Below are 20000 nucleotides of genomic sequence, written 5' to 3'. Positions count from 1 at the left end.
TAGAACTCGTGTGAAGATTGACATCCAGGAAAGTGGATTCGACAAATAAATATTTTAGCCGCACTTCGGGCGGCTTTTCCCAAAGTTTGTTCAGAGCCGCAAGCGGCTTCTCGAGTTTTACTGCTAGTAAAATAAGGGTATCATTAGGTAAAGTCAAGGTCAAAAGATCGAATTTTACGATTTGTTCCTACTTTAGAAAGTTAGGTAGAAATTATTCTAAATATATTATAAACAAAATGATGGTTTGAGAAGCGTTATAAAGTTATTTTCCTGTCTGTGCTACATGAAGGCTTTATGTTTGTCGGGGGTTGTTTCTGCTTCCGATAATTGTTATGCTGCTTGACAGTTACACGATTGAAGTTGTAGACCACCAAAGCGCTCGCTAGTGGACCACACGAGACCTCTGGTCAGGAATTGTTTTTGTCGAGGCGTCTCCTTATTATCAGAAATGATTTTATCAAAGTCCAGTGGCTGATTGATTTGACAGCTCTATCGCCGGTCTCACTATTAGTGGCCCTTATGGAATTAATTTTTAAGTATTTATGGCCTTAGATGAACTCAGGCTTTTCACAAAAGCAGGTTTCAGGAAAATGCTCAGTGAGAAATTGGGTCAAGCTAGAACTGTAAAGTGACCTTGAATTTGACGGATAAATCGGCCAAAAGCTACCTATTTCGCCCGACTGACTAAATTAAACGTCCAATTTAGCAGCATGTAAGCTGTTATCCATCATGTTCACGCAATTAGCATTCACTTGGCCAACAACTTGGCGCTGCCAATTACAGGAGGCGAAATCAGAACGCCAATTTGATGAAAAGCAAAGAAGGCACATTAGTATCAAGAACTGATTCGAACTTGCTTCGGAATACTTTCTTCTGGCAATAGCTGGTAATTGGCTATCAATAACAGTTTCGTGGTTGAATTATTCAACTCATTCGTTGTCGAATTTCTTTACTACCGTCGCTTAGACAGATGAGATTTAAATCGAGTTTACCATCCTGGGAAAAAGTACTCTTCCTTGAGCCCAAATCATCATGAAATCTAGGAACCAGTTTGAGAGTCACCTTGATTTAGAAATTGCTGATAAACTAAAACTATTAGAAGACATTTTGAATTAAAAAGTTCACCCAATTCACTACTAGGTACTGATTCCAGAGCTAGAATATAAATCATTTCCGTGACAAGCTGTCCATGAAATTGAATTAAAAAAAGTTTAGCGCAATCATTTTCGAAATCAGCCTTTCTTGCAAGAAATAATAGAATGATGAAATGAACGTGCTCTTGAAAAATATGACCGCGAGATCCGAAAAATATTTGGTTTCGGTTTTTATTCTTGAGTAACCTTAGCCATGAAATAAGCGGGTCAACTGGTGAGCGTCAGCGGAATTGAAGAGGTTTCAAGATCTGGGAAGATCGTATGAGCTCGATATGCATCAGCGAACTCAATGCAGCGTTCCTGAATCAAGATTTCGATACAACTTGGGATTATCTTTAGACGATATAAAAGACGATATCATATCGTCGATATGATTGGAGGTAGCCTTGTTCATCTTCTAAACGTCTGTAAATCTCAGAGTCTGTAATACAGACCGTAACTTGCTGCAAATTGTTAGCCCTCGAGGGTCGCATTTTTGGAGGGAATCAATATTGGTCGCCACTGTAATTGAATGTCTTAATTTGGAAGTGGTACTGATACGTTAACAGTAGGAACTGCAGTACCATTTACATCTAATCATTGATCATCGGGAAGAAGAATTTCTAGAGCTAACAGAATAATAAACAAGATTCAAGCGACTTGAAAAGCGATTCTCAACACGAAACTTAGCTATTCCCCTTCAACCCCGTCGGTAACACCGGTCCCATTGAAATTGATTTTTCTGCTTCGGCAGGAAATGCAGGTGGCCCGAACCAGGTTTTGGTTCGTTTGCTCCAATCTCGGCGCCAGCGACACCTTCTCATTGGCAACCTGACTCATCCAATCGTCGCCAAGCGCTGCGCATAAGACATCATTTCCCTCGCCGATTTTCCATCTCCGTTATTACTTGCTTTTCCGAACAAAAGAGAGTTGCCAAATGGAAAATACGAGATTTTAAAAAATGAAACAACAACAGCAATCAAATCTAAAACAGTTTTTTCGAGTATTCTTAGATAAAATTATCTCTGCATTAAAACCTGTGCCCCATTTGAGTGGTTAAACGATATATTTTATCTGCTTTATGTCGATATTAATCCCTATTCTTTTCAGAAATGAGTTACGAACCCGAGAAGGACTATCGGGCGCCAGATGAGAACAAGGTAATTCAGTCGAATACTGTCCCCTTTCAAGTTGACCCATCTATGAAGTGGATTGCTCCCTGTCCCGAGCCGGTAGCCCAGTTTTTGATTTGACCAATCTTTTGCGTGCGTGATTATTTCATATTCATAACAAAACTCATAACTAGATAGCGAAAACAGAGCATCTGAGAGCAGTTTCAGTTATTGCATGAGCTCTCAGTTGCTTCTTTCAAGTACTCCTTTTTGATTAAGGAGCTACCACTTGGCGACGGTATTAGACTGTTATTTTCTTACCGAAATTAGAAACGAATCAGTTCTCTTTTCTTTGATTATTTCTACTAAAACCAATCTTTGCTTGATCATTGCCTCGTTTTTTTATCATGATTTTTTAGAACTATTACCCGCAGAATAATGGTGACTTCAATCACGGCCCGGTAGGAGCACACTGCGCCAGAACTGTTTCTCTAATCTGCTCTTCTTTAGCGCGACTACAGACAAGACAACCGTGGTGGATACGGCGGATATGATCGACGAGATGACCGCGGGTATGGCGGCGGCGGAGGATATGGCCGGTAAGATAAAGTTTGAAAGATCCGATTATTTCCTTCTCACTCCCGATCGGGACTGATTTTCGCGTTTTCTATTGCAATATTCGTTATTTTTCACTTTTTATCCAAACTGGCTATATAAGCCAGTTCTTTTCGCAACTTACTCAAACACGAGACTTTTTAATTTTGAAGAGAGAATATGTCAAATTCTAGCTCGAACTATGGCCAGCCACGACACGGCGGCTACGACAACAGACGTCACGACGATCGCAGAGGCGGCGGTGGCGGCTTCTGGGGAGGCAGCAGAGACGGTGGAAGCCGCGGAGGTGGAGTCGACTCTCGCTGGGCTAACCTAGACAACGACAGAGAGGAGTACGGCGGCAGCAGACATCACTACGGTGGAGGCCGAAGCGGAGGCTACGGCGGCGGTGGAGGATACGGCGGTGACCGAGGCTACGGACGCGGAGGACCTCACCGAGGAGACGACAGACTTGCTGGCAAGTGGGACAGCCGTGGACAGTACCACGACCCAAGCAACGTTGATTGGACAAAGGTAAGCCTAACGCGTCCCTGAAAATCTTGACTGTCGCCTTCAGCCTCTTCCACGAGACGAACGACTCGAGAAGGAGCTCTTCAAAGGCGCCAACTCCGGCATCAACTTTGAAAAGTACGACGACATCCCCGCAGAAGTAACCGGTGAAGATCCACCAGGATGCGTCAGCACCTTTGAGGAGTGCAATCTCGGCGAGATCATCAACGAAGCGATCAAGCTCGCGAACTACACCACCCCTACCCCCGTCCAGAAGAACGCCATTCCAATCATCAACAAGGGACGAGATCTGATGTCTTGTGCCCAGACTGGTTCCGGAAAAACTGCCGCCTTCTTGCTCCCCATGCTCTCCAGCATCTTTCACAGTGGACCCGGCGACAGCGTCAAACAGAACAACAGCGGTTACCGAGGTCGAAGAAAACTCTACCCACTTGCCCTCGTCCTTTCGCCCACTCGAGAGTTGGCTTCCCAAATCTACGATGAAGCCCGAAAGTTCGCTTACAGATCGCATGTACGACCATGCGTCATCTACGGTGGTGCCGATGTTGGCGCTCAGATGAGAGACCTTGATCGAGGCTGCCACTTGCTTGTCGCCACTCCCGGTCGATTAGCTGACTTCCTCGACAGAGGAAAGATTGGCTTGGACCACTGCCGATACCTCTGCCTCGATGAGGCCGATCGAATGCTTGACATGGGTTTCGAGCCCCAGATTCGACGAATCGTCGAGAAGGACAACATGCCACCAAAAGGTAAGCTTGTCAAATCAAGCTCAATTTTTTATTATATGTTCAGGCGAGCGACAAACTCTTATGTTCTCCGCTACCTTCCCCAAGGAGATCCAGCACCTTGCCCGCGACTTTTTGGACAACTACATCTTCTTGACTGTCGGTCGAGTTGGTTCCACCTCGCAAAACATCACTCAGAAGGTCGTCTGGGTTGACGAGAATGACAAGATCAACTTCCTTACCGATCTTCTCGCCGCTACAGATCAGAACAGCCTCACCCTAAGTATGCAACCCTTTACAGAAAAATTTCTAACCTCTTCTAGTTTTCACCGAGACAAAGAAGGGCGCTGACTACCTCGACAACTACCTCTACGATCGAGGATTCCGATCGACCTGCATTCACGGTGACAGAAATCAGCGAGAGCGAGAAGGTGCTCTCAAGAGCTTCCGTGAAGCGCAGACTCCCGTCCTCGTCGCCACTGCTGTGAGTACTTGATCATACAAACACAAATCTATCTTCTTTAAAAGGTCGCCGCTCGAGGTCTTGACATTCCTAACGTCCGACACGTCATCAACTTCGATCTCCCCTCGGACATTGACGAGTACGTCCACCGAATCGGTCGAACTGGTCGAGTAGGAAACATTGGTCTCGCCACCTCCTTCTTCAACGACAAGAACTCGAACATCGTCCGAGATCTCCTCGAGCTTCTTATCGAGGCTAAGCAGGAAGTCCCAGAGTGGCTCGAGAAATGCGCTGCCAACAACCGACGACCAGGAGGCCGAGGCGGACGACGATTCGGCGGTCAATTCGGTGCCCGCGATTACCGAACACAAGGTGGCCGAGGAGGCGGCGGTGGCGGCCGAGGCGGTGGCCGACAAGGATCCGGAGGGTGAGTCATTCTTGATTTATATCAAAATTTATCTTCATTTTACAGATACCGAAGCAACAACTACGGCTCCGGAGGTGGCAACCGATCCTTCGGCGGCGGCGGAGGATCCTCTGTCGACTGGTGGGCCAACTAAGCAAGCAGAACCCGCTGCTTCTCACGTTCGTATCACTCTTTTTTCCCGATCTCATCGTCTACTTTCACCAGTTAATAAGACAACACTTGTTTCGCACTATTTTTTATAGCGAGATTTCTCGCCGCTCTCTTCTCATTTACACTTTCTTAACGTAATTATTTTGTCGTACGGTGCAAAACATACGACACGAAGTCAGCAAAAGTTGGCGTGCTGATACTCAAGCATAAACTTGTCCCTATCTCTGCCCTCTCCATCCCTATCCCCCTCAATTGCATTTCCTTTCCCCCCGAAGTAAAGATAAACCCTTAAATTATTTTTGAAGGACAAAACAATTTTTTCACCAAACCATTCATTCAAAAGATGTTCTTCTTTTTCGCGAGGCTATATTTTTTCTAATTTTAATTCCTCTCGCTCGCGATATTGCCCGAAACATTACCTCAGGGGCGGACCTAAAGACTGGTTTCGAACAAACTCATTCGAAGCCCGACACGCACATTTTCTGTTATTTATTGAATACGAGGATATTATTTATAAGAGCCATAAAAAGGAGACCCTCGCCCAGATTAATTCTGAGCACGATCAGGTCTCTTAGATTTACGAAAATGACAGAGATGATTTTGTAAAAACTTACGGTAACAACCTCGACTGCCTTTATTCCTAGACTTTCTTATTTATTTCTACTACCGATCCCCCCAGAAAGTCTTTCTTATTCCAAACACGAATGAGGCAGCTTTACTCATGATTTTTTGTTGATAAAAATATGGTTTTTACACAGTCGCATATTTTAATTTAATCTTTCGAATCTGTACTCCAAGTGCGAAGTGTAGATAACGATATTATAAATAAGCTTGTTGCTTTTTTTCTCGCGTTTGATTCTAAAAGTTCATTTTATACATTTGATCAAGGTGTTTTTGACACCTTTTTGAAGGTGCAAAATAAGCGTTGGGTTTCTGATCTCTTCAGAAACTCGCTTCAGCTTGCCGAATGTGGGAAATCAGCGTTGGAGAGTCCTCTCTCTCCGCCGGATATGCCCAGTATCGTCAGGCTACATTCAGTTCTAGTTCCACAAGAGCTGTTTCTGTACCTCAGCTAGAATGGATACAATGCGATTTTCCTCTAGTAACATGCACTAATCATGCGGCGTACTTTACATATAACTGCGATTTTATATGATATTCAATAACTGACTCGTTACGACACAGAAAATTCATTTCAAGGAGATGTGCGCATTTTTTATTAATTTCAAAAACGGTTGCCCGGGGTAAATAAAATTCTAAAGATATTCCCAAATTAATAATACTCAAGTACCGCACTGTTCGCAGGAAGTAATTGATGACCAACGAGCTGATCGAATGTAATATCAGGCCATCGGTAACTGCTTGTATTGCCAGTGCGTTTAAGACTAATCAGAGGGACATTAATTGAGTACGCCTGCTGACTGTTGTATTATTGCGCCAAAATCGTTAAATATCCGTATCTTAGTGGTGCAAAGTTAAAAATAACAATCGTGCTTCAAGATATCGTACCTTGAAGCATTTTTACTGTCCTACTATTAGTATTCTTCCTTGCTGTAGTTTGCACGATCTAACAAATTTTTCCCTTTCAGAATCTGTTTACATAAATCAAGTTATGAAGCAGGTATGAATCCGTTACTGCATATTACTGACTGTAATGCTCATAGACTAAATTCGGACTCACTACTTTTTTACTCTACTGAAAAAACCACATCTTTAGTTAAAATTTTAAATTTCTCAATTGTTAGGATTTATTCAATTTCAAACGCATAACTGAGACAGAAGTGCTCCTGTTATTGTTCCTGAAAATGTAATCAGACTGTCTGTTTACTATCAAAATATATTGAATAAATAATATTTTGTCAAATCATTGAATTCGAGCGTTTTATTTTGTTTGTTTTTATGCTTATCAATGCAGCGAAAATTGCTTTCTAAGAAGCAGGTTCTCTTTGAGCAGGAAAGGCACAAAAATTTATGGTTAGCCGAGACTTAGAATATTTTTTTAAAGAATGTCTATTTCGTCGTTAATCGTTCCAGGTGCAGCGGGCGCTGTGTCCGCTGTTTTGGGGGCAAGATCATTCAAAAGTGGCTACCATGATCTCGGTCTCCTCTTCTGCACCGGAACAGCAATTAGTATTTACTTCTGCTACTATGATTACAAGCGTCGATCACAGCCAGACTACAAAACAAAGCTTGTTGCTCAACGTCGAGCAGAATTCGAAGAAGCAAATACTCCTCATATCGTCAAGCTCCTCGGCACCCTTCAGGGTCAAATCATTCCACAGGATGACGGCGATATCAAATTTGTTGTTAACCCAATGATGCAGCAGCAGCTCGGTAAGTATTCCGATCTCGATTCGATCAATTCATAATCATTTTCCAGTCATGCGAGAGGTGCAAACTGGAGAGATGCTCCTCGGACAGGGCGACAAAACAAAGGCCCTGGAGCGATTTTCTTCTGCTGCTGTTCTGAGTGCTCTTTCTGGCGGTACTGCCAAGGGAGACAACCTCATCGCTACTGTTTCTCGCATGCTGCCAAATCTCGCTGCGGTCCTCCAACAACAGTACGAAAATGATTACAACGCAGCCAGAGCTCACTTGAAAAAGGCAGTTGCTTCTCAAGCTCCTGCACAGAAGTCGTTGACCCGAGAAGAGATGATCGCTTCTCTCAAGACGCCACAAGTTGCCCCAGCTGACACTTTGGAAGAAGATTCTATTGATGACTCTGACGAGGAGAAGGAAGATATTGAGGTCCCAAAGCCAGCTGAAGAGAAGGTCGAAGCTAAGGAAGAACCCGTTGTTGAGCAAGGCAAGTCTTTTATTACATTTTTTTTAATCATGATCATTTAGCTATCCAGCAGCCATTCGAAGCGCAGGTCCCAGTCGTTGCCGCTGCTCCACAGGTTGAGAAAGTTACTGTAGTCGTCGAAAAGAATGAAGAAAACAAGGCCGAAGAAGTTGTCGATGAGGAAGCCGTCGTTGAAGAAGTTGCAGCCGAGCCGGTCGCCCAGGAGCCAGTTATTGAAGAAGCTCTCGTTGAAGAAGCTGCCCCAGTCTCACAAGATCTTGATGAGCCAATGAGCCAGCCAGAAATCTTGACCGACAGTGCATTCCAAGAGCCCGCTTCATCTGTGCCCGCGAAAGAGCAAACGCCTGAGATGGACGACGAAGACCTCGAATAACTTATTTATTTGTAAATTTATAATAACTGTCAGACAAAATAAAAGGAAATCGGAAATCACACAAGGTCCAACCGTCTTCGCTACAAATAAAAAATGACAATTTACTCGACTCTAATCTTCACGGACTGTGTACAAGTGTTGTAAGAAAAGTTTTGCTTTGTTGAACTTGATGATTACTTGATTGAAAATCGCGCTACTGTAGCTTGAAATGATGCCTTCTTCCTTCAACTAGCGAAATTATTATACAATAAACATTCACAAAACAACCGAATAAAGCCTTCACTTTCAGAATAAAGTGTAAAAGCAGATGCGAAGAACGTTCACAAATTTGTTTGCCGGCTTGTTGTGCGTAACAACTGTTCTCTATTTCTTTCTTTACGACGCAGGCAGTCGAGTTCGGACTTTTTTGGCAAAGGGCACCGGGCAAATTCGACTTTTCAACCATTTTCCGCCGCCAGAAGTGCCTCACAAGACCGTACATGTGGATAAAAATCGCCCTGTTGTTGTTATCGGCGATATACACGGATGCTTTGATGAATTTGAAGATCTCCTCGACCTGGTCAAAGAGGAAGTCTACGGTGGTAGGGCTGGAAACTTTGCCTTGCAACTCTTTCTTGTTGGGGACTTGGTTAACAAAGGTCCGAAGTCCGCTGAAGTTGTCAAAAAGGTTCGTGAAATGGTGGAAACTGGAAGCACTCATGTTGTTCGCGGTAATCACGAAGAAGCGTTGCTGGAAGAGTGGTCCACCACAAATTCTTTGACAAGAAGATCCAAGTACAGTTACATTAGCAAGTTGTCCTCTACTGACATTGAGTTTATCCTACAACTTCCGTACACGATTTCTATTCCAGCACTTGGATGGATGCTCGTTCACGCGGGATTAGATCCACAGAAGAGTCTTGAACATGTAAGAGCTAGTTACATCATTCTTATGTTCATGTATCCATCAGAACAAGATAGATAAACATTTTACTATAGCAAGAGCCTGACTACATGGTCCGCATGCGCAATTTTAACAATGACAAGCCGACCCATCTCATCGACGAAGGCGAGCCTTGGGTCACCCGATGGGAAAATGAAGGCGAGTTCCGCGTCATCTTCGGTCACGATGCCAGAAGGCGACTTCAACAAGGCGAGAACTATCTTGGTCTGGACACGGGAGTTGTTTACGGCGACCGGCTAACTGCTCTTATTCGATTTCCTACAGGAGAAGAAAAATTTCTGTCAGTACCGGCGAAAGAAGCATATGAACCAATCAAAGGAGTGATGTACCATCGTTAATACTAACCAAGAAGAGAAACAGTATATACCCAGCTTCAATCAAGTACAGACATATGAAGAGAAAAGCGAGCTCGCATCTCACAGAACACAGTTCAGCTACAGATATTTCCCACTTATGATTTTAAAATGAAGACATTTTGGCACATACTCAGTATATATTGCTGGCATTTTTATAAACAACTGCCTTTAACTATTTATCAAGAAATATTATTTGAAGTTGATGTTCTTGACGGATTTCTTTTTTAGAATGCTCCGTGGTCCGCAGAAGTCGATCTCGCGATGCCTCTCCACCTCCGCGCCAGTCTCTTCTTTCCGATATGTCAACTCTGAAGGTCTTAACACGGACCTCAAAACTCAGATGGTCGGCCTTTCCAACTCTTCCTTCATCTCCGAGATTTTCCGAGGTGTTGGTATGGGTCTCGGCAAGTTCTTCGTTGAGCCTGCCACTATTAACTATCCCTTCGAAAAGGGACCTCTTTCTCCCCGATTCCGTGGTGAACACGCTCTCCGAAGGTACGGAAACTTCTTATGAAGGGAGTTCACCCATACGTTTAGATACCCAACCGGCGAGGAGCGATGCATCGCTTGCAAGCTCTGCGAAGCTGCCTGCCCAGCTCAGGCTATCACCATTGAGGCCGAAGAGCGAGCTGATGGATCGAGAAGAACAACTCGATACGATATTGACATGACCAAGTGCATCTACTGCGGCTTCTGCATGGAAGCTTGCCCAGGTAAACCTTTACTTTCGTGTCCCCATATTGACCGCTTTGTCTAGTTGACGCTATCGTCGAAGGACCCAACTTTGAGTACTCGACCGAAACTCACGAAGAACTTTTGTACAACAAGGAGAAGCTCCTCATGAACGGCGACAAGTGGGAGCCCGAAATCGCCGCCAACATCCAGATGGACTATATGTACCGATAAAGCGATAAATTCTGAAGATATTTATAAAATCCGCCTGGCTATGTCCCTCAGTTCTAATTTAACTTATTCAAAAACGAAGAAAAATAAAAAAAAGATTTCAAATTATCTCAGTGTTGCATTTATTCAAGTTTTAGAATGGGCAAAAAGAGATCAGCTCCTAATGCAGGTTCTAGTGGAGCATCAGTTGGCAAAAAGTCCAAGTCAGCAAATAATGCAGAATTGAAGAAGAGGCTCGAGGATAATGGAATCTTTCAGGTTCGTTATTGAAAGAATATGGAGACAGCCATCGATAAAAAGTTTTGAAACATTATAAGATGAATTAAAATGACAGATACCTCGGTATGTGCTCAATTTATTGGCTTTGATTTGAATCTTTTCGCTCTAAAAATCGACACCTTGGCTAGCACCTTATTGCCGCTAGAAGAGGGTTATGGATGGATTATTCCAGGCTGTCTCTCTCAGATAGACTATCTGATAAGAAAATCATCATCGAAATAAAACCATTTTAGTCAAAGAAAGAAAAAATCCTGAAGGACTTCCTCTATCCCGTCTCAGAATCCGAATTCTTTTCATCAATTTACGAAAAAACGCACAAATTATTCATCCGCCCCAAACTCGCATCCAACGCGTCATCCCTTTTCAACAAAGAGCGATTCGAGGCGATCTCGAAAACAGAGCAGCTTACGGCCTTCCGCGATTTCACGCTTTTGCGAAACGAAAATGGCGAGAGCACGGCGTACGACCTGGCAGCATATGATGGAACTCCCAAGGATTTCGTGGCCTACGCGAATGTAATGCGAATCGTGAACGATGAAGGGTACACATTGGATTTCAATCAACCACAACGCTTTTGGTAAGAAAGAGACCTCCCTTTTTGTTGAAAGAAAAATTTAGCGATGATCTGTGGCGAGTTATTGCCGATCTTGAAGAGACCTTCCAGTCCCTCGTTGGAGCAAAAGTTCGCATCTCGCCCGCGAAATCGAAACCCCTGCCACCCGTATTCAACTCCACCGACTCCTTTATCCAGCAGGTAATTGTGGCACTACTATCTAAACTTACAGTGAGCCAATCAGCGACTCTGGTTGAGACTTGTTGACTTTGCTTTTAAAACAGCTTCTTTAATTCCCGAATTAGTCATTTATAAATTGTGTTTTAGCTTAATGGAAAAAGCTCGATTAAATTATGGAAGGCGTCCGAGATCGATCTTCCTCCAGAGCAGACGATAGAAGAATTCAGAGAGGATGAAATGCGCGATGCAGATGAAACGCTGGTGCTCTCGCCCGGGGACATGTTGTATATTCCTCGAGGCGCCGTGTTTTCATCTACGCTTGGAGTCGAAAACGAGTCAAGCACCTTCATTCAGTTTACGACCAACAATCAGAACACAGTTGCGCAATGGTTGAATGTCAATTTTTCAACCTTCTTAGACAAGGCTGCGTACGAAGCCAGATGGTTGCGGTGAGTAATTATTAATTGTTAGCAAAGTGCTTGTTTTATGTACAAAAATGATCTAGCCTCGTTCTCAACGCCTTCTCCTAAACAAGGAAGTTTGTTTAGCCCTTCCCGACCCTTTTAATGGCGGTGTTTGTGGCCCCTAGGCCAGTTCATTTTACGTTGACGCATAAATGGGTAAAGGCATTCCACTTTCAGAGAAGCAGTGTCCAGATCTATCAGCACGAACGCGGAGAAACGGGATTACTTGAAGGGCTTGTTGCTCAAACTAGCGGAGAGTGTTTCGGATGAAAATGTGCCAGAAGAAGATCCGATGCGAAAGGACTTCTTTGCTCACAGATTGCCACCATACAAAGGTCAGTATAATAGCCTGAATTTAAAGACCACGTTTATAAAAAATAAAAATATTAATTTTAAAATAAATCAAATATAATTTCGTCTCTAGAACCAAAAACGTTTGGCAAGATGAAAAGCTTCGATCTCAACTGCTCAGTTCGTCTTAGCACAAAGAAGCACATTTACATCTTCGAAGACGACCACGACGATGACAATGCCGATGAAATTCCGGAATTGGTCGAGAGCGACTTTGAGGACGAGCCAGGCAACAACGAAGAGAACGGTAAAAATGGCGGGGAGATGAGTGAGATTGAGAGAATTGCTGGGAACATGCCCAAAGAAGGAGACATGGAGGAGGATAATAAAAGCGACTTGGAGCCAGAGAGCGAAGAAGAAGCAGAAGTATTCCTACTTCACTCGTGGCAGAATGAAAGACGAACGCACATGATTAGGCAGCGGATAATCGCTTAATTTCTCCGAGATTTACCTCAAGTCATTTGCAAAGATTTATTTTTAATCGTCTTTGGAGTCCTAACTTCCCTTTAATTCAAAAAGTCGATGTCCCCTAGGCCCGCCCTGCCGTTTAATCTCGCTGATCCTTTGCCCATTTCAGCGCGTAAAGGTCTTTCTTTGATTTAGCTTGCTCTTTATACATCTCCTTATTTATCCGCGCAAAAGTGAAAGTGAGCCCAAATGCATTCGCTTTCCCTTGGCTTACAAAGAATCACTGATGAAGCTTATGAATGCGAAAGATGATGAATTTATTCTGCTATCCGACCTGGAGCTACCCGCTAGTGAGGCGGTCCAGTTTGCCGTCTCACTCTGGGCCGAAGGGTTGTTGATTCCGCAAGAAAATAACTGAGCGAACTTCTGTACAAAAAGACGTTGTACTGAGAATAACTTGACATCTTTGTTTCTTTTCAGTATGGTGACCGCCGAAGAAATGAAAGCTAAAATCGAATCGTGGGGCATCCCTCCCTCCGACTTCATCGAAGACGTCGGAAAGTACCTGTCTGAAAAGTTCAAGGGAGATGGCCCAGAGGTCGGCACTGACTCCGCCGAAGCTGCTCTTAGAAAGCTTGATGAGCTCCTCCAGAAATACAAAATGTTCGAAGCTGGACTCGCTGAAAAGGTACCTCTTTCTTACTGTTCTCATTTACGAACTTATCCGCAGAAAAGAAGATTGGAAGGCCAGATCCCCGAAATCTCGCAGACACTGGACGCAATCAACCACCTCAAAAAGAACTCTGGAAACACGATCGACACCTCATTCCAGCTTTCCGATGCTGTTTTTGCGAAAGCAAAGGTCGATTGTGGCGGTAAGAAGTTTTAAATTTTTGATGACTGTCTTTCTCAACAAGAATCGTTTAGACAAGGTAATGCTCTGGCTCGGTGCCAATGTTATGCTTGAATATGACATTGATGAGGCGCAAACTCTTCTTGGAAAGAACAAGACGAACGCTATTAGCAGTTTGGAGGAAGTTAAAATGCAGATTGGTAGGTCACACTCAGTAGTACTCCTGTTAACTCTTCTAAGCCTATCTTCGTGATCAAATGACCACTACCGAAGTTTCGATGGCTCGAGTCTACAACTGGGACGTGAACAGACGCAAGGCTGAAAACAAGCCCTGAAGCGTGCCTTCTGCTGCTTCTGCATAGACGCAAAGTAAAGAAACATAGAAACCCTTAACTGTAGTTCCCTTATCATAATTTTTATTCTACAAAATCTTCTTTTTCTACGAACAAGAAAGTATACCATCAATCAAAAAGTGTCACAACGGGGATCCATCAACGCAAAATCGACTCACCACACTACTGTATTCACCAACTACTGTATCAATCTGTTCACATGAAAACTGCAATTCTGACGAACTACGATTTTATTATTTTATTACTGTGGCTTCCTCAATCCCCTACCTGATTAATCCCTTCTAGAGATTATTATATATTTATTCTTAGAAAAATATAATACAATTCATTTGCCAAGGTATTCGCGAAAGCAAAAAATTAAAACAAAAAGGAGTACTAACGGGCTGCGGCCTAACTGGTTTGGTGCCGGTGGAACATTCTATCACTAACGCTTAACCAAACTTACATTTCCTACCTTTCTTCTTTTCTTTTTCTGTTCCGAAATATGATTTTGAAATTTTACTCTCCGCCTTCTGTCATTTCTTGCAGGGCAATATCAACGCAAAAGAGCAATCTTTCACCGTAAAAATTTAATTCTGAGGCACATTTGAACTCATCGGCCAATTGCTGCGCCAAAAATGTCAGTTTATCATTAGAAGAAGTAGCAGAAAATGTGTAGTGGCTGGTTTTTTTCTTTCGTGAAGGCTTGTCGAAAACGGTTCGGTCACGTTTTGGTTTTGTTGTTGGTTTCTGAGTTGTTATTCTTCGGTGTTATCGAATTTGATCTTGACGCTTGAGGAGTGCTCACTTTTGAGTCCAGCTCACTAATTACAGTTGAGTTGATAATTTAGAAATGACCGCACCTTTTTCTTTTTGGCATCATTTCATTCTGACGATCTAAGCTCTTCGCATCCTCGAATAAGGAGATTCCCTTTTGTCTGTTCTTGATCGCTTCGACAGATTGATTCAAGCCAGATTTACTGTCCAGAACTCCGGCGGGGAGCATGCCATTTGGGGTTAAGCCCTTGAGGTGCAGCACTAGGGCGGTTGAAAAATTGACTTCGTGACTGTGTCTCTTACCTGTTTCAGATTCCTCTCGAAGCGTGTGGAAATACTTTGCCATCTTTGCGACTGCAAGGATCTTCTTTTGGAGAGCGATACGCCTCTCTTCTGTTTCCTTTCTTTTCTGAATTTGCTCGACGCTGAGTTGATCAGTGATCTTCGTCAGGTCTTCCACAGAGTCCGTTTCTGCCATGAGTTCTTCGTCCGAACAGATATTGAGCACATTTACGAGCATTTCTGTGACCTAATTTAAATCTGTTGAGTATTGGATAGATTTGAGGGCAAACCTTTTCGCCAACAAAGGGCAGTGACCATGTGAAAACGTCCATAAAATTTGGAAGCCTTAGAACGAGTTCAAAAGAGTTTATGGAAGGTGAGGAGTCCATATAGGTACTGATTTGAAAATGAGATAACAGCTGTGAGGTAGCGCGGCGGATCAAAAGTAGATTGAGGGTAGAAGTGATGGTAATCTAGGTCGTAACCGGGATGGATCTCTTCGGTGCAAGCGTAATTCCAAAAAATATGGCGGCTAAGCATAAATTTAATTTTCCTTCTTACGAAGAAGCGAAAGAGAAAATCAAAATGGCTCGAGAACTCAAACAAGGTCTTTCACTCCCCCCTAGTCTATCTAAGTACCGCGGGTCAAATGATAAATATCAGCATTCTCTGGATATTTGATGGGTCTTACCCCGAAATTTTGCAATGAATCTCTACTTGTTGACTTACAAAGACACTTTTGACTTACAAAGTTCACACAGAGCATGTTCTTTAAGAAAAAAATAAATCTTTGATTCAATCTTTTGACACAAAAGTTGACACAAAAAGATCTTACTTCTCAGCTTTTGCATTCATCTCGGACTATTTTTCCTCAAGAAAAACTAGCTCAATTATTCTTCTTTTTATTCTATTATTGTAGCTAAGCTAATGTGACATTAGTAATGTTATAAGGAATTAAATGAAAATGAAAGTGTATACAAATACTTGTCGGGCATCAGAAAGGCTCTGCGGATCAATGCCCACTTTGTTGTTGGTTTGAGGAAATTTCGAATCAGCCTGAAGATTGCCAACGAAGGTCAATTCAATTTAAAAGATCCTTTTTTTTAATGATCTCCTAGAAATATCCGAGAAATTTGCCATCAACTAGGCTGTCGAGATGAGCCAATCGTCCAGTTTGAATCAGTCTTATTGCGGATTATAATTTGTACAAATTCATATTGATTGTGTATTTATCAAAATCTCGTACATTTTTGTATTTCATCGTCGAAATATATTATCCAAATGTCCAGTTTACGTCAAATTATCTCTCTAAGGGGGGTACCGGATGTTGATTTTATCTGAGATACAAGGCAGTTTACGCTACTGATCCGCCGCACTTGCTCGCATCTGCACGGTCCCGAGACAACGAGGTGATACCACCTGCATATTTGGACTCCTCACCTTCCAAGACCCCGTTCAAAATAGATTTAAAAATGAGTCAAAGACGCATGCATATTGCAAACATGCTAGAGCTGATGCAGTATTCATGAACTCTGGACAATATGGATGCGGTGAGCAATTGAACTGTCGAATATTCATCACATTGTCCTCGTACTAAAAGACGGAAATTAGACTTTGCTTATTTCCCTTGGGGAAGCGACAATTGAAGCGCGCTGCTGCGCACGAGATTGAACTTTCTAATTTTCGTCGCTACTTACTTTGAGGATTGCGGCCTTGTTATTGTACACGTCCAAGTAATTTGGAGCAGAAAATATCGTTATAAGGCTGAAAAATAATTGAGTGGATTTTGATGTTCCCAATCTACCTTGGAAATCCGGTTGCAGAATTGCGGCGGTACATTTTGTATCCCTGATCTTGAGCTTCGTGAGCCCGGATCATAGATAGGAGGTTATTTTGTTGTAGAAATTCACAAACGGCAGCGAAACTTAAAAAAAAGATGTTGGCGCCAGATTAGACTAAGTTTTTGAAGAGCTCAGCTAAATCGAATATATATAATTTTAAACCGATTTCCTATCAATAAATGGTCATGTCTGGGTTACACGCACCATTACAGTGCATGAAGTAGACTGTAACTTGTGCACAGCTAGTTTGATTAACGCCGGAACGCATAAAATTTTTTCAACGTCGAACGCAGATCGTACCAATTAATTGGTATGCCCCTTTTACCCCTTTTTAACAATGAAACTGATTAGCTCACTGTATAAATGATATAGATAAATAATTCTCAGACGCTAAGCTTCAATTTCATCCCAATATTATATCCATATCATAACATTAATATGAGTAAATATGCAAATTTCCAAATGTGTTGAAATAGCATTGAAGGGGTTGTACCAATTAATTGGTCGCTGTGCGTTTCGGCGTTAAGAGACTATTTGGAAATCATATTGGCATGACAAGATGTCAACTTTGGGTCCATAAATATCCCGTCCAACTGTCAATAACTGTGATCCAAAAATGCAGTCGAAATCGATTTACTGTAATGACTTCGAAAGGTCTTTACCTGTAGAAATAGGAGCACCCCTGACAGAATTATGCGTGAAGCGCTCTGAGCTTGATGTTTCTTTTCCAAACTCTTCGAGCGGGTCCGACCAGAGCAGATCGCACATCGGACCAAATGCGGGAGGTTCTTTGAATCGGTCCAGGTTTTTGATATCGTCTGCAAATGACAGTTAAAGCATCAACAAGGCAGAAAATTGAAAAATCCAATCAGAGGCAATTTCCAATTACGGCATCTCACTAACCTAATTTGGTTATTTCAGGCGAGAGTCCACCATGGACGCATAGAAATTGGCCATTCATGAGAGCGGCAAGGGGAAGACAATCAAACGCCGTCATGCATGCCTCGTAGACGTCTTCGCTATACTGAAATATTAAATTGTTAATATTATCTAATATGTTCAATAGTTAAAGTTCAAAAGGAAAGCAAATTTTCACTGCAAATTATTAAAATTAACCCTTGTCTGAACCCCAGACTCCGGGTCTCTTAATTTCTTCGTGAATGCACGCGACTCGGGCGCTAGAATTATTGAAGAGTATTGATAGATATTTGATTTTGTTGAACCGGCAACGGAGAAATTTACCTTCACTTTGCATTCTTGCTTGAAGGTAAAGTATTCCGTCAAATGGCGACATTCGTGGTTCCCTCGAAGTAGAAAAATCGAGTTCGGATGGCAGATCTGAAATGATTCATTTCAAATGAATGATATTACTGATATTGACTGTTATTGACCGTTAAAGCGATAGTGAAATTTGTTATTAATTGATTTTACCTTGAGAGCCCAGAGGTAGAGTACGCATTCGATGGAGTAGTATCCTCTGTCAACGTAATCGCCCAGGAATAGGTAGCGAGTATTACTACCAGTTGAAGGATCGCCGACAGGACCACCAATTTCGAAGAGCTAATATTGTGATGAATTGAACACGGACTCATTCATTACTTTTAACAGATCGAAGAATTGACCATGGACATCGCCGCAAACTGTTACTGGCGCATCAACATCGATCATAGTTGGTTCTGCCCGCAAAACTGCAGCGCCTGAGCAAAAAAGTTGAATTACAAGTGCTTTTGTCCGCTAGTACCGTCTTGAATCAGCTTCATCGCACATTCATTTGTGAGTCTGCCTTCTTTCCTCAAGTGATCGCGCAGCACCGGAGGCCTAGGCTTTCCTGAGCTGTCGAATAGTTCATCAATTCCAATTCTATTTGACGGGGGGAGCGTCACATTTGGGCAAGTCCTAAATCATCTTTACACAGTAAAGTTTACACGAAACACAATAGAATAATAAAGGCGTGTCTGTTTCTATCAGTAGCTATAGCAAGCAAAATGAACTTTTCTACAATGGAGCAGATTGACCGCAGAAAACGATCCTATTTTCAAAATTACTCGGGTTACCTTACAAACACAAATTCTTTACCTGTCACTAAGATTCGCTTTTGAGTTTTTCTTTGACCCCAAAGATTTCTTTTTATCATTTTCTGAGGCTTTCAAAAGGTCTTTAAACGTTTTTCTTTTTCTGAATTTCTCCTCTTTTGACATTTTCAAGACATTTTCCTGATTCGGCTTTTATCGGACTCTCTGTTTTTGATTCTTTCTCTGTTTTCACCATATTTCAATCTGTCTTCTTTTTCTGATGAGAAGTGATATTTGTGAATATCTCTTTGTTCGATTTTCTCGTACTTCAAAATCAGTATCTTCTTCTTACAGTATGTTGGCGCTTCTTCAACGGATCATCAGTGCTCTCTCGCAGAGTGATGGTACTCTAAAGCCAACATGAGCGCCAAATTACTCGGAAACTGGGTAAATATTTGCGTTATTATAATTGCGAATAAACTCGCTCCTTTTCGCCAAAACTAATCTGTCTGTACAGTGTGCTTCGCAATTGATGGGCCTCGAACAAGACAATAAAAATTTTATAATGGGCGCAGTTAGGGCCTTTGGACACCTCTCTATTCAAAAAGATTGAAGTTTTGACAAGATTCCATTCATGTAAAACGTAAATTGAAATCAAGGAGGAGTACGAAGAATTTCTCTTCTGCCCCTTTTCTCTTATTTTCGTATTCAATTTGACGAGGGCAATTTGTCAGGGTTTCACTCATTTAATTAAGATAGAGAAAGATTAATGTTCCGGATAAATGGGTTCTTTAATGTTATGAGATACCAACGCCCTTTAGAGAGTGTGTCTCAATAATTCTTACATATCGGGTCTGAAAATTTCGGACTGAAATTTATCACAAATACTGAAATTACCATAAATGATCAATAACGAATGAATAAATTTCTCTCTTCTTTGAATTTTCTCGCTTGATTAAACTTACCTATCGAATATCCGCGAAGGTTGAAGGTATTCTTTTCGTTTCTTTAGGTAAGGATATGTGGTTCAGTATAGTTTCTCGAGTTTTGGATCTGGCGGCTCTAATTGCGGGATGGGGATGGCGGCGGGCGATCGATTAGACAGTATTCGATTTCTCTCTTCTCCTTTTCGACGCCTGTTTCGCACTTTTC

The 20000-nt window shown here is 42.3% G+C and overlaps 7 protein-coding genes across 10 annotated transcripts; 6 read left to right on the top strand and 1 right to left on the bottom strand.

Moving 5' to 3' along the window:
* Window positions 1-2190: 2190 nt before the first annotated feature.
* Window positions 2191-7007, top strand: LOC145700455 (ATP-dependent RNA helicase DDX3X-like). Of its 4 annotated transcripts, none has more exons than XM_081777720.1 (9): window positions 2191-2293; window positions 2665-2706; window positions 2756-2817; window positions 3034-3373; window positions 3417-4119; window positions 4163-4378; window positions 4419-4579; window positions 4624-4985; window positions 5031-7007. In XM_081777720.1, exons 1-9 carry the CDS (start codon window positions 2246-2248, stop codon window positions 5116-5118), a joined length of 2022 nt encoding a protein of 673 aa, XP_081633846.1. In that variant the 5' UTR covers window positions 2191-2245; the 3' UTR covers window positions 5119-7007. The 4 variants fall into 4 exon arrangements, with proteins under 4 accessions (XP_081633846.1, XP_081633845.1, XP_081633847.1 ...); XM_081777719.1 differs by having other exon boundaries at window positions 2756-2844; XM_081777721.1 differs by lacking the exon at window positions 2665-2706 and having other exon boundaries at window positions 2220-2293; window positions 2756-2844.
* A 127-nt stretch (window positions 7008-7134) lies between these two features.
* Window positions 7135-8580, top strand: LOC145700331 (uncharacterized). Its single transcript, XM_081777582.1, has 3 exons — window positions 7135-7469; window positions 7516-7941; window positions 7983-8580. Exons 1-3 carry the CDS (start codon window positions 7142-7144, stop codon window positions 8312-8314), a joined length of 1086 nt encoding a protein of 361 aa, XP_081633708.1. The 5' UTR covers window positions 7135-7141; the 3' UTR covers window positions 8315-8580.
* A 14-nt stretch (window positions 8581-8594) lies between these two features.
* LOC145700333 (bis(5'-nucleosyl)-tetraphosphatase PrpE [asymmetrical]-like) lies at window positions 8595-9811 on the top strand. Its single transcript, XM_081777584.1, has 2 exons — window positions 8595-9221; window positions 9293-9811. Exons 1-2 carry the CDS (start codon window positions 8622-8624, stop codon window positions 9593-9595), a joined length of 903 nt encoding a protein of 300 aa, XP_081633710.1. The 5' UTR covers window positions 8595-8621; the 3' UTR covers window positions 9596-9811.
* A 16-nt stretch (window positions 9812-9827) lies between these two features.
* On the top strand, window positions 9828-10520 carry LOC145700339 (NADH-ubiquinone oxidoreductase subunit 8-like). The gene is made up of 3 exons (XM_081777589.1): window positions 9828-10108; window positions 10151-10326; window positions 10371-10520. The coding sequence occupies exons 1-3, from the start codon at window positions 9843-9845 to the stop codon at window positions 10517-10519; spliced, it is 591 nt and encodes a 196-aa protein (XP_081633715.1). The 5' UTR covers window positions 9828-9842; the 3' UTR covers window position 10520.
* Window positions 10521-10651: 131 nt separating this feature from the next.
* Window positions 10652-13216, top strand: LOC145700327 (ribosomal oxygenase 2-like). The gene is made up of 7 exons (XM_081777577.1): window positions 10652-10774; window positions 11029-11372; window positions 11414-11549; window positions 11676-11977; window positions 12170-12327; window positions 12417-12759; window positions 12986-13216. Exons 1-7 carry the CDS (start codon window positions 10655-10657, stop codon window positions 13167-13169), a joined length of 1587 nt encoding a protein of 528 aa, XP_081633703.1. The 5' UTR covers window positions 10652-10654; the 3' UTR covers window positions 13170-13216.
* Window positions 13207-14458, top strand: LOC145700341 (prefoldin subunit 3-like). The gene is made up of 4 exons (XM_081777592.1): window positions 13207-13439; window positions 13482-13626; window positions 13679-13804; window positions 13845-14458. The coding sequence occupies exons 1-4, from the start codon at window positions 13233-13235 to the stop codon at window positions 13937-13939; spliced, it is 573 nt and encodes a 190-aa protein (XP_081633718.1). The 5' UTR covers window positions 13207-13232; the 3' UTR covers window positions 13940-14458.
* A 55-nt stretch (window positions 14459-14513) lies between these two features.
* LOC145700329 (protein phosphatase 3 catalytic subunit alpha-like) lies at window positions 14514-19960 on the bottom strand. Its single transcript, XM_081777580.1, is given in 17 exon segments — window positions 14514-14760; window positions 14800-14974; window positions 15017-15242; window positions 15286-15341; window positions 16534-16588; window positions 16693-16759; window positions 16800-16919; window positions 17499-17520; window positions 17523-17654; window positions 17740-17860; window positions 18079-18174; window positions 18268-18396; window positions 18436-18533; window positions 18578-18732; window positions 18913-18973; window positions 19044-19257; window positions 19814-19960. Coding segments are annotated over 14 exon segments (1416 nt in total). The 5' UTR covers window positions 18597-18732; window positions 18913-18973; window positions 19044-19257; window positions 19814-19960; the 3' UTR covers window positions 14514-14660.
* Window positions 19961-20000: the final 40 nt, after the last annotated feature.

This window comes from Oikopleura dioica, chromosome 2 (genome assembly GCF_907165135.1).
Source record: "Oikopleura dioica chromosome 2, OKI2018_I68_1.0, whole genome shotgun sequence".
Taxonomy (NCBI): Eukaryota; Metazoa; Chordata; class Appendicularia; order Copelata; family Oikopleuridae; genus Oikopleura; species Oikopleura dioica.
Note: the sequence above shows the minus strand (reverse complement) of the source record. Positions and strands in the feature narration are given on the sequence as shown.

Bases quoted from the DNA above. Each gene is read 5' to 3' on its own strand.
- LOC145700455 (XM_081777719.1), top strand. From the start codon at position 2,246: ATGAGTTACGAACCCGAGAAGGACTATCGGGCGCCAGATGAGAACAAG. The intron at 2,845-3,033 runs GTAAGATAAAGT...GTCAAATTCTAG, and splicing joins GGCGGCGGAGGATATGGCCG to CTCGAACTATGGCCAGCCAC. The intron at 4,986-5,030 runs GTGAGTCATTCT...TTCATTTTACAG, and splicing joins GGCCGACAAGGATCCGGAGG to ATACCGAAGCAACAACTACG.
- LOC145700331 (XM_081777582.1), top strand. From the start codon at position 7,142: ATGTCTATTTCGTCGTTAATCGTTCCAGGTGCAGCGGGCGCTGTGTCC. The intron at 7,470-7,515 runs GTAAGTATTCCG...ATCATTTTCCAG, and splicing joins AATGATGCAGCAGCAGCTCG to TCATGCGAGAGGTGCAAACT. The intron at 7,942-7,982 runs GCAAGTCTTTTA...ATGATCATTTAG, and splicing joins AGAACCCGTTGTTGAGCAAG to CTATCCAGCAGCCATTCGAA.
- LOC145700333 (XM_081777584.1), top strand. From the start codon at position 8,622: ATGCGAAGAACGTTCACAAATTTGTTTGCCGGCTTGTTGTGCGTAACA. The intron at 9,222-9,292 runs GTAAGAGCTAGT...ATTTTACTATAG, and splicing joins CACAGAAGAGTCTTGAACAT to CAAGAGCCTGACTACATGGT.
- LOC145700339 (XM_081777589.1), top strand. From the start codon at position 9,843: ATGCTCCGTGGTCCGCAGAAGTCGATCTCGCGATGCCTCTCCACCTCC. The intron at 10,109-10,150 runs GTACGGAAACTT...CCATACGTTTAG, and splicing joins GGTGAACACGCTCTCCGAAG to ATACCCAACCGGCGAGGAGC. The intron at 10,327-10,370 runs GTAAACCTTTAC...CGCTTTGTCTAG, and splicing joins CTGCATGGAAGCTTGCCCAG to TTGACGCTATCGTCGAAGGA.
- LOC145700327 (XM_081777577.1), top strand. From the start codon at position 10,655: ATGGGCAAAAAGAGATCAGCTCCTAATGCAGGTTCTAGTGGAGCATCA. The intron at 11,978-12,169 runs GTGAGTAATTAT...TTCCACTTTCAG, and splicing joins TACGAAGCCAGATGGTTGCG to AGAAGCAGTGTCCAGATCTA. The intron at 12,328-12,416 runs GTCAGTATAATA...TTTCGTCTCTAG, and splicing joins CAGATTGCCACCATACAAAG to AACCAAAAACGTTTGGCAAG.
- LOC145700341 (XM_081777592.1), top strand. From the start codon at position 13,233: ATGGTGACCGCCGAAGAAATGAAAGCTAAAATCGAATCGTGGGGCATC. The intron at 13,627-13,678 runs GTAAGAAGTTTT...AGAATCGTTTAG, and splicing joins AGCAAAGGTCGATTGTGGCG to ACAAGGTAATGCTCTGGCTC. The intron at 13,805-13,844 runs GTAGGTCACACT...AACTCTTCTAAG, and splicing joins GGAAGTTAAAATGCAGATTG to CCTATCTTCGTGATCAAATG.